This window comes from Lampris incognitus, chromosome 8 (assembly GCF_029633865.1).
Source record: "Lampris incognitus isolate fLamInc1 chromosome 8, fLamInc1.hap2, whole genome shotgun sequence".
NCBI classification, from domain to species: Eukaryota; Metazoa; Chordata; class Actinopteri; order Lampriformes; family Lampridae; genus Lampris; species Lampris incognitus.
This window is the reverse complement of record NC_079218.1, coordinates 19,245,664-19,258,114: the sequence shown is the minus strand read 5'-3', so window position 1 is coordinate 19,258,114 and position 12,451 is coordinate 19,245,664. Positions and strand designations below refer to the sequence as shown.

The 12,451-nt window shown below is 38.2% G+C and overlaps 1 protein-coding gene across 1 annotated transcript in view; it reads left to right on the top strand.

The window, feature by feature from the left end:
* The window catches only part of LOC130116306 (ryanodine receptor 1-like), a 79,525-nt gene that overhangs the window by 58,431 nt on the left and 8,643 nt on the right, over positions 1-12,451 (top strand). Inside the window, 12 exon segments of the mRNA XM_056284225.1 lie at positions 154-282; positions 364-468; positions 4,463-4,544; positions 4,633-5,954; positions 6,515-6,597; positions 6,728-6,887; positions 7,031-7,117; positions 7,518-7,790; positions 11,457-11,587; positions 11,723-11,765; positions 11,850-11,983; positions 12,101-12,161. Coding sequence (XP_056140200.1) covers positions 154-282; positions 364-468; positions 4,463-4,544; positions 4,633-5,954; positions 6,515-6,597; positions 6,728-6,887; positions 7,031-7,117; positions 7,518-7,790; positions 11,457-11,587; positions 11,723-11,765; positions 11,850-11,983; positions 12,101-12,161 — 2,610 coding nt within the window.

Sequence of the window (12,451 nt, the reverse complement as noted above, 5' to 3'; positions counted from 1 at the left end):
GGTGTATACAATCATAATTTCTACATGAATTAATTCCTGTTTCATTCATTGTCACCCTGTTTTTTTAATTACTGTCTTTTATTATAATTCAATTAATTTGATTTTTTTTTTATTTGCCAGGACTTTATTTACTCTTCATTCTGTTTCTTAAAGGAGTCAATTAGTGATTTCTACTGGTATTACTCTGGCAAAGACATCATTGATGAGCCGGGAAAGAAGAATTTCTCCAAAGCTATGACAGTGGCCAAACAGATTTTCAACAGTCTGACTGAGTACATTCAGGTAAAGTTTGAACCAAATACACATTTTATTTACTTTTTTTGATGATGTATCTCTGGTTTAATCCTAAATCCATGTCCTCAGGGCCCATGCACAGGCAATCAGCAGTCCTTGGCCCATAGCAGGCTGTGGGATGCTGTTGTTGGTTTCCTCCATGTTTTTGCCCACATGATGATGAAGCTGGCACAGGTACGAGCCCGGGCTATATTGAATCATATTTTCCGGGGGGGGGGGGATGTTGAAATAAAGGGAACGCAAGTATAATTTCACACCACAGCAAATGCTTCTAGTTACTGTGTGGATGTGAGGTGCACTTCCTGAAATGGAATCACTGGCATTTTATAAATACTACCGATAGAATTGGGAAATACAACTTTCATGATGTGAAGCCTTTGTCCTTGGATGACAAGGGTTTCCTCAAGGTTGGCTATGACAACAATGCAAGATTGGACACCTAGTAGGTTAGTGAGCAAGAACCGAATGTTAGCCACATCATGTTGTCAAATTCTCAGCTGCTAAGTATAACCCCAATTGAGCATAATGACAAATTCTGAGACGATTGAACTGGCTTTTTCCATGTTCATTATGAAGATTGAAGGCAACGATGACACTCAGAAGTATTATATTATTAAAACCCTGCCTCTACATGAATCCACCAAAGTCATGGGAGAAAAGCACCCTAACCAATGTAAAATTACAAAGAAAATCTTTATGTTGTTGTTTTCTTAACTTTTACTGTATTGCGTACATATGTACAATGCCATTTAGTGTACTGCTCATATGTGCATGAGGAAATCAAGTAAATATTTTTTGTAGCCACTTCTTGGAGATTTTGTCTAAGGTTAAGGACTTTTGCATGGTACATTTCCGGACTGTTAAAGGTAATGAATAATATTTATCCCCAGATAAAATGTTAGTGCTACAAATGAAGGGTCCATTAACTTTCAGGGAAATAAGATGGTGTCTTGGCTCTAGAGTGTTGTGCAACGTCTCATAGATATTTGTTTAGCTATAAGGGATTTGTGTCATCATTGTGGGGTTGTTAATTTGAGATTTAATGAATTACATTTATGGTCATACAGATAATTTTGAGCCAAAAGCTCAAGCACCTTTTCGTTTGCTAATGTTTTTCTTTTTTCTTTCAGTGTTTTAGTGATATTTTTAGTGATGTTCTCTAATAGCTCCTAAAGTGGTTTAAACCGTAGAGTTTGTTGAGACTTAATCCGAATTAGGAGCATAATCTTGCATTGCTGAAGCTTAAAAACCTGTTACGTGAGAGCATTCTCTTGTAAGTCACAATTAATATCTGGGATGCATATGAGACCTCATTTGTTTGCACAAAAATTTGCATGCATAGGTCTCATTAAATAATTGTCTAGGGAACTATGTGTGACATCCACACTCGACTTAACATTTGCACATATGCACATATGGTAGGAATCATGCACATTACATTCTCATGCTCCTTTTCCCTACCTGTTAGTCACAGAAAGATCCCCTGGTTTAAAACATACTATTTTAAATACTGTTGTACACCACTGAGTGAGGGGTATTTTAAATTTGTAATTTATCAACAGTATTCATGTGTATGATAGATAGTGTTATGAACGTACTTCTGAAGTAATGTATTGCACTGAGTAAATGCAAGACATGTGCTTCAGTGTTTTACCACAGAAATTATAGTGGAAAAATGAAAAAGAAATTTGACTTAAACAAGATTATTTGCAATGTAAAAGTCTTTACCTGTTCGCAAATTGTACTTTATAATGATCATTTAAACTGTCTTTTACATGGTCAATGCAGGGTAAAGTATGTATTCATTTTATTTATCTATTGATGTGATATGGTGTTTACAAGTTTGTAACTTTATTCCACCTCAGTCTCCTTAATCAGTTTGTTTTATACTCACCTGCCTTTAAAGCAGAGCTAGTCATGCCTATCATAATATTATATTTAATTAAAATTAAAATTGCTGACACAATATCTATACTCTCCCAAGATACAATTGTTAGAAGAAGAAAAGGTAGAATATATGACAGGCTATGCCGTTCCCTTGTATACGTCTTTAAAGCTGTGGTACATTTTTGGGTGGGACCACATTTTGCAAATCACTTTTCACTCTCAATGGGAGGGGGGCTGATCCCAATCTCGTGTAAGATTAATTTAATCATTTTGCAAAATTCATGAAATTTCAAGTGGTCAGATGCATGAAATTTTTTTTTCAAATGTTCATCTAGACGGGCATTAAATGGTTAAAGGTACTGACTATTTCTAATACATCGATGAATGGAGATACCAAATAATTGTACAAAATGCATTCCAAATATTACAAATTACGTACAAATGGTTCAAACAATCAAAATAAACGTATTTTAGAAATCATTAATCAAGAGAACATACTGCAAAATGTTTACCCTGTAATGTTCACACAGGAAGTATTTGAAAGACTATGAAATATCTGAAACATGTTTGAGCTTGGTCTGCAGGGGAGTTTTAGATTTCCCTAAACCACAAAATTTAACATAATTTCTGTTATAAAGATGAAAAAAAAAGATGAAAAAAAAATCTCCCTGGGACAAGATGAAAAGTAAGTTTTTAGAGACTTAGCATGTACACTACTAAACTGGCATTCAAAAGGATACTTATTTACTATTGGTATCCTGTCAATTTAGGCATTTATATCCACCACTGTAAAGGCAGGTGACTACAAGACTTCCTGAGGAAAGGAACCTCTCCCTTAACTTTCACTGTTGGAGTACACACTTTAATATCCCACCTATTGCACCTGTGTTGCAATATACACTTTAATCTGACATCCACGTTGTCTGCATACATTTAACAGGGAGTATATTTCAGTTAATTGCACCCTTTTAACTCATTAACCCTAAGGAGATTGTTTTTTTTTTTTTTAAATAATTTGTGGCATGGCATTTTCTGACTAACTCAAACATGATGTTGTTTGATGATGTACTATAATACAGTATATGTGAATGTTTATTTTATGATTTGCATGTAAAAGATTAATTTTTGGAGAAGAGATGAAGTGGTTTTCAACTCAATCTCTCATCTATCATCATCTATTGGCATCCTTGGAACAACTTGGGAATAGAGCATTTGTAATTATGTATTTCCAAACACATGCCACACTCGCATGCCAAACCTTTGGCTAATCTAGCAATGTAGGTGGTATCATTATCATAAGAGGAGTATTGATCAACTTTTCAAACAAGAATTAGAATCACAGTCAGTTTTATGAGACAAATAAGTTTATATTCCAGATAATTTGTCTTGGTGGGTTGCTTGCATAAATCACTATTGAGCCTTTTGACGAGGCTGCTTTGCTCTGTTAAGACAGTAGTACGAGACAGTAGTGCCTACAATAGCAAAAGCTGGCTAAGTACTTATATATTTGTTAAGGTTTGTATCGGTGTTACTTCCATATAAAGCCAAAGAAAAGTTTAAAATTATTAGGTAGATTATAAGATATAAGATATGTTGGACATTCATAGTACTGCAGAAAAATCTTGACTGATTCTGTGAGCATGGCAAGATAATTCTGACTTCCAGTAAATCAAATTTGACTAAATGGATTGGATTTTTTGGGTGAGCGTAAAAATCAGCAGGCTTGCCATCCTTTTTTAAGATGATAGCAATGCCATGAAGCCATGAAATACACTGTTGCACATCTTATAAGAAGGCATGTTCTTTATGACCTTGTGATGGCCTGGTGCTCTGTCCAGGGTGTCTCCCTGCCTGCCGCCCAATGACTTCTGGGATAGGCTCCAGCATCCCAACGACACTGACAGCAGGATAAGCAGTTTGGATAATAGATGGATGGATGGATGGATGGATGGATGGATGGAGGTTCTTTATGACTATGGTTAGGCTGTACGTTTACACTAAGAATGACTAGCATTGGAGAATCAGTACATTTGATGGCATTCTCTGTACTTTGAAAGGGAATTTGGCATAATGCTTCATCTTTTTTATCAATTACCTCATGTTCCAAAAAATGTCTCCTCTGAACCAGGGTTACCACTTTGTTCACTATTTTACCAATGGCCTTTGTATCCCTCACCATACACAACACTACTAAATCTAATTGTAAAATGTGACTTTTTCAAAATAATAAGAAATATAGTAATATTGTTGTAAGGCCCTGTGTCTGTTTGTACTATCGTAGGACTCCAGCCAGATTGGTCTTCTGAAGGAGCTTCTTGATCTTCAGAAAGACATGGTTGTTATGCTGCTCTCACTGTTAGAGGGTAACAGATCATTTTCCTGGTGATCTTAAAAGCTTTCATCTGTCCCTATCTTGAATGTTTTGCATTAATTTTCTTTCATGTGGTTCAGGAAATGTGGTGAATGGCACAATTGCTCGTCAGATGGTGGACATGCTGGTAGAGTCTTCTAGTAACGTGGAGATGATTCTCAAGTTTTTTGACATGTTTCTCAAGCTGAAGGACATTGTAGTTTCGGATGCCTTCCGTGATTACGTCACTGACCCTCGAGGATTGATTTCCAAAAAGGACTTCCAGAAAGCCATGGACAGTCAGAAACAGTACACCACTTCAGAGATCCAGTTTCTTTTGTCCTGTTCAGAGGCTGATGAGAATGACATGATCAACTATGATGAGTTTGCCAGTCGATTCCAGGAGCCTGCAAAAGACATTGGCTTTAACATTGCAGTGCTGCTTACCAACCTGTCTGAGCATGTCCCCCACGACACCAGGCTGCAGAACTTCCTGGAACAAGCAGAAAGTGTGCTGAACTACTTCCGTCCCTTCCTGGGCCGTATAGAAATAATGGGTGCTAGTAGAAAGATTGAGCGTATTTACTTTGAAATCAGTGAAGTGAACCGCAGGCAGTGGGAAATGCCGCAGGTCAGAGAGTCCAAACGACAGTTCATCTTTGATGTGGTAAATGAGGGGGGTGAATCTGAGAAGATGGAGATGTTTGTCAACTTTTGTGAGGACACCATCTTTGAAATGAATATCGCTTCACAGATCTCAGAGCAGGAGGAGGAGGAAAAGGAAGAGGAGGATGATGAGGGAGTAGAAGGGGGAGGGGAGGGGGGAGTGGGAGGAGGAACAGGTGGAGGGGGAGATGAAGAGAGCAATGGAGAGGAGGTGCAACCTGAATCGAGCTCTGCCTTTGCAGACTTCATTAACAGTATGTTAAGCTTCTTTAGCATTTTTACCTTCCGTAACCTTCGCCGACAGTACCGCAGGGTGAGAAAAATGACCATAAAAGAAATCGTGGTGGCTCTGTCCACTTTTTTCTGGACTATCCTGATGAGTATACTAACCTTCATCTACAATGTGTGCAAAGGCTTCTTCATGATTATCTGGCAAACCCTGTTTGGAGGTGGCCTGGTGGAGGGAGCTAAAAACATCACTGTGACTGAGATTCTGGCTAGCATGCCAGACCCCACACAGGATGATGTGCATGGGGATCTACCAGGAGAGCCAAGGGCAGGGGAGGAGCAGGAGGCAGGAGGGGTGACTGAAACTGGAGAAACTGGGAGTGGAGAGGAAGAGGAGGAGGACACCCAAGAAAAGGAGGGTGGGAGAATACCAGGTATAGATGCTCCAGGTGGACTTGGGGACATGGGTGTGGAGGCAGCTGTGGAACCGCCAACACCTGAAGGGTCTCCAATAACAAAGAGAAAACTGGTAAGGCAGATTGAAGGTTGCACATATTTACAGCAAAGTGAACTTTAGATCCGGTAAATTCCAGTTTTTTAAATACTCCTTGTAAATCTGAATAGAGAAAATTGGAACCAATCTAGAATTTAATTTTACTTTAGTAAAATTAAAATCTTCTACCACCAGACAGTCTGGTGGTAGAAGATCACTCGTTTTCTCTAAATCTTGCCCCGTTCATTTGATTTTTTTTTTGTGTGTACACCTTCAAGTGCAGGATGACATAACTAAATACTTGTTGTATCTGTCAGGGACATTATTCTTATAGACACAAAAATGAATTGAAATATTTGTGAATTTCTAGAACATAGTATTAAATTGATGTAAATTAATATGTAAATTAAGTACAGAATGAAAATACAACTTCATTTCATCGGCCGTTTAAGACAGACAGTTGGCAGACTATCATTTCAAAGTGCTGAGTAGCCAAAGGTCATCCAGCAGTGTTTTCAATTACAAAGGTTTGTGTTCAGTGTTTGGTATAAATGCAAGATGACCACTTGTAGTCATTAGCAAGTTTTTGTTTGTAGCAACCGGAGGAGGCCGACAGCACCCAGAAACCTCCTGAACCTCCTGCAGTAGAAGAACCCCCTCCAGAACCTGAGAAGGCCGAGTAAGAGTCTGGTTGTTTTTTTTGTTTTTTTTCCCATGCTGGGATTTTATGTTATACTTGATTTTGTATTGTAGGTGTTTATGAAATATGTTAGTACAACAAAAACCTATCCATCCCATTTGGTTTCTAGAGTTGAAAATGGAGAGAAATTACAGAAAGAATCTCAGACCAAAGAGAGTGAACAACCAGTCAGACCAACGAAATCTGCTGCTAAGAAAGAGAAGAAACCCAGAAAAGAGGGAGGGTTTCAGATTTGGACTGAACTGGATATCCAAAGAAATAAATTCATGGTGACATATTTGACAATTTTTGTTTCACACATGATATATATTTTCAGTTATCTGTCTGTCTGTTTGTCTGTCTATATTTAGTTCAATCTTGTCTACCAACTGCCTTATCAATTGTATTTAAACTATTTTCCTCTCTTTTGTAGAACTACCTCTCAAGAAACTTCTACAATCTCCGTTTTCTGGCTCTGTTCATCGCATTTGCCCTGAACTTCATTCTGCTTTTCTACAGGGTCACTAATAGTTTTCAGATATAATAATGTTCTATACTATTCTGTGATACTTTTGTTCAACTGTAGAGCCTTGCATTAACTATTGAACCATAACTAATTCGGGATAATGTTTGGAGCATTGAAATAAACTAAAATTGTATTTATTCAAAACAGGAACCAACATGAGCATATTCTGAAATACTATCACAGTCTAAATTGCAGTCATTGTATTTTCAGTTGCATGTATAAGAAATTCCAACAATTAAGCTCAGGCCTTAAAAATGCAAGAGAAGCCTGTGACTTGGTTACTCCTGAATTGTTATCTATGCTTTATAGACTGGTCTGGTGGGAAGTCTTAGGTTTGAATGATCAAAGTTCTACTGTTCCACATCATATTCTCTCTCCAATATACTCTATGCAGGTGTCTGACAGTCCTCCTGAGGGAGATGAATTGGAAGGATCAGGAATGTTTGAGGGAAGTGGAGCTTTTGAAGGCTCGGGGTTATTTGAGGGATCAGGAGAAGAGGCTGAAGGTTCTGGGATGAATGAGGGAGGAGACGAGGATGAGGAGGAGGGCCCAGTTTATTTCTTTTTAGAGGAGAGCACTGGCTACATGCAGCCTACAATGGCCTTCCTTTCAGTCCTACACACAATCATCTCCTTCATTTGCATAATTGGATACAACTGCCTTAAGGTATGATAAGCACTACAGTTCACTTACATAGTGTAATGATTAACACTCTTTTTCTAGGACAGTTTCGAAATGGTAAAAATACTTGAACCCACTTAAGTCAAGCTATAACTGGAAAACTGTGTCAATTAAAGGGTTTACTTAAAGTACTGGCAAAACTTTGCATTTTCATACCAATTCAACCTCTGATAAGTCAAGGTCACTTGAGATCAGTTTACAGAAACCAAGGAAAGCTTTTTTTAATTTGTCTGTTTCTGTCCACAGGCATATATCTGACGTTTCTATAAGGAAGTGTTGTGACAAATTCAAAGTATTCATTGCGAGATGACACCAGAAAACAAAGAAGTCTTAGAAATCATCTTTGGTCTCCTTTGCACATAGAATTACAAGAACACGCACACCATTCCATTGCATAAGTGACCACAATTTCCAAAAGCTCACATGAAATGGCTATAGGGTCAAATGAGCCGCTTTTTTTAGGAGTGCAGTACTGTAACAAGGTTTAGTCCCTTTAGTGGAAGGAATCACTGGAGAACAGTAATCTTGACAGTGCAAGATTTCTGTGTTCTTGCTTTAGCAGGAACCTTCCCATTCTCTCTTTGATTATTCTCTCCAGTAAAATTGGACTCCAACAAGTCCTATAATCAACTTTAATTCAATAATTCAAACTTGAAAATGTTCAACTACTTTAGGAGATGTGTGGATATATACAACTTTTTGAAATTGTGTATACATTTTAAGGTATTTAAGTTTTAATTATTTGACATAGAAATGAATGTTGGAATATTAAGTCTTGCAAGGGGATTCTTCAGTCATCAGCTGATTATGATTGGCTGTTCATCAGTGTGTATGGGCTAAATCCTGGGTATTATGGAATGTGGCAATTTGCTGTTGTTGCTTTTCACTTAAAACCACCCAGTAAATACCCTAGCAAACACTTAACAATTCCTCAGCAAACCAAGTAATATCTAGCAACTACTTTGCAAGCTCTCACCAGCTACCTAATAACCACTAGTGAACACATAGCAATAGCTTGTAAACACTTAGCAACCACCTTCTAATGCCATAGGGCAGTGGTTCTCATGCTTGTCTTGGGTGCCATCGATATGGCAGATTTTCTGTACTGCCTCATAGTTAATTACATTCACCTGTCAGTTATTTCAACCTTCAAACCTAGAATAAGAGGTGAATGTAATTAGCTACCTGACTAGGGTGACCAGATTTTCAAAATCCCAAACCAGGACCCTAAAAAGTGTACCGCACGTTCGTGCAGGCGCATATGCACTTGCTCACAAGCTTGTCTGTCTCGCCGGACATGATGGGGGGTGGATGTTGAAGACCGGGACATTTTACTAGTCCACAGATATTTGTTGGGACTCGGGACACCCAGCCTGAAATAGGGACTATCCCAGACAAAACGGGACGTCTGGTCACCCTATACCTGACAGAAAAGAAAACAGCCACTATTGGAGATACCTGAGGACTGGATTGAGAACCACTGCCTAAGCACCCCCTATCAACCAATGAGCAACTGCTAGCAAATAGTGGGGTTAAGGCTCGTAAAGCTGCTTTCCCAGATGGCATCGCTTCCTGTGTCCTCAAGGCATGTTACACTTAGCTATATCAGGTTTTTACTGACATTTTGAACCTGTCCCTTTCATTGTCTGTGGTTCCACTGCGTTTTAAGAAAACTGCCATTGTGTCTGTACCTAAGAAAACACCTGTCTCTTGCCTTAATGATTACCAACCTGTTGCTTTGACCTCTGTTATTATGAAGTGCCTGGAAAGATTGGTAACGTCATATATAAAATTTAACATTCCTGCTACCCATGACCCATTACAGTTTGCCTACTGTTCCAAGAGATCTATAGATGACACTGACTCACTTGCTCTGCATACTGCTTTAGTACACCTTGAAAAGAAAAATACCTATGTCAGGATGTTGTGTATTGATTACAGCTCTGCTTTAACCATCCAAACTGGTGTTGAAAACATACTCATCTACATTAGTTCTTAGGACTGGTGCACCTCAGGGCTGCTGTCTCAGTCCCCTATTGTACAGTCTGTTTACACACGGCTGTGTTGCCAAATATGACAACAACAACGTCGTTAACTTTACAGATGACACCATAGTGATTGGACTAATAAGCGACAGTGATGAGAGGGCCTATAGGAGGGAAGTGGAAGATTTAACCATATGGTGCCATGATAAAAATCTCTCTCTAAAGAGCAATAAGAAAAAAAGAAATCATTGTTGACTTTAAAAAGATCAGAGAAAATCACATTCCCATTTCCATCAATGGATCATCTGTTGAAATTGTGGAGTTTTAGATTTCTCAGTTTGCACATCACAGACACCCTCACATGGTCTCTCAACACCAATTGCATCCTCAAGAAAGCACAGCAGACACTGTATTTTCTGAGGTGTCTCAAAAGTTTTGTTTATGAGTACCAACACTCTTATGAACTTTTAAGGCAGTACCATGGAGAGTGTCTTGACAGGCTGTATCACAGGTTTGGCAACCTGACTGCTCAGGACTGCAGACTGCTGCAAAGGACTGTAAAGACAGCAGCAAAAATAATTGGCATGGAACTACCACCACTTCATAATATTTACACCACTCGCTGCAAAAGGAAAGCCCAAAACATCACAAGGACACCAGCCACTCCGCTCATGTTCTGTTCTCACTCCTTCCTCCTTCCATCTAACAAACGTTATCAGAGCATCAAACCACACACTACCTACCCATCTCAGTAATAGTTTTCTTTCCACAGGCAGTCAGGTTGCTGAACAACTAACGCAACCATATGCACTTTACATTGTTGTGTTTTCGTGTACTTTTCTATATTGTGTATATAATCGATGAATTCTGTGTACATAATCTATGTAGGTCTGGTGTAGGGATGGTGCACCCTTGTGTCCTTTCTCCTTGTGTCCTTTGTGTTAAGACAGAGAGAGCCAGAGCACAAGAATTTCATTGTATTCCAGTACAAACGATGATAAAGCTGAACTTGATCTACTACACCCCACTCCCACTTAGCAAGCTCCTACCAACCACCTAAAAACCACTACTGAACACCTATTAACCATGAAGCTACCTAACCACCTTGAAACTACCTAGTTGTGCTTAGCAACCATGAGTAACTATAGCAACCACTGAACCAACACTTTTAGCAAGTCCAGACATTTTCTCCAGGAAATGTACCTTCTTGTTCTTAAAAAAATCATTATTTTTATTTTCTCTTCATCTTATAATATGCTTTTATATGTGCACTTTGACACAGTGTAAGTGTATTGCATTTTAATATACAGAATTTGCTAACTTGATAAAGTTTGATCGATTGATTGACTAACTGATTGACTGATTGATTGATCACAGTGTTAAATTTGCTTGGGACAACCTAAATCCATTTTATTCTTTCCCTAGCATCACATTACCACCAATTCAATTTATTTTTCAATAATCCAGCATGATCAATTGTGCATTGCACCAAAGCTGCTCTCCACTGTTAGTAGGGAATCGAAGGAAATAGAGACAACTGCTTACGTACTGATGGGCCGATTGTTGTATCTGTTATTTGCAAATGGGCAGTTCTACGTTATCTGTATATATTGTCTATATATTGTTATCTGCATATATTGTCTTTATATATTGTTTATTTTCTCAGATTCCACTGGTCATCTTTAAGAGGGAGAAGGAACTTGCCAGAAAGCTGGAGTTTGATGGTCTCTACATTACTGAGCAACCTGAGGATGATGACATCAAAGGCCAGTGGGATCGATTAGTCCTTAATACACCGTAAGCGTAAAAGGAAACCAAAATATTTGACTGGGTTAAAAGCACTAGCGTCTACATTCTTCACTCATTAAGTAACATGAAAATACATTGCTATAGATTTTTATTTTAAATGAATTATGTTCATTTTTGTCACAGCTCTTTCCCAAACAACTATTGGGACAAATTTGTCAAGCGAAAGGTAAACTGTATTTTTTTTCTTTTTTTTTTTTTAAATTCTAAATGGCTTCTGGACAGTTTGTTAAAATGTAATGCCTGTTTCCAGGTTCTGGATAAGTATGGAGATATTTATGGCAGAGAGAGAATTGCTGAGCTTCTGGGGGTGGATTTAGCCTCCCTAGATGTGAGTCAACAACATGAGAAGAAACAGGAGGAGCCAGACAACTCCATGTTCACATGGTACAGTGTTGATTTGACTAGAAAAGATTATTCTGCACTGTTCCCCAAAAAAGCACGTTTACACATAATGGACAGAATAAGATTTTCTGAAAATAGTCTAATTTTGTTTCTTTTCAGGGCCACTTCCATTGACATCAAGTACCAGATCTGGAAATTTGGTGTTGTGTTTACAGACGGTGTAAGCAGAAACATTATGAACATTATTAACTTTGTTTGATCAATGTCTGGCCAGCCATTCACACAACTGCATTACATCATTGTGGACAAGGACTCATATCTGACTGAAAAAACAACAAATGGAGGCTGGATGACCAACTAAAAGACTAATGATAATCACCATAGTTTATATAACAGTCACCTAAATATGGCATCATAAGAATTATATAAACTACCTTATACAGTACAAATCAGTTGAATTCAGGACAGTGTCTGAAGAAATGACAGAACACATTTAATAAGTTTACACAA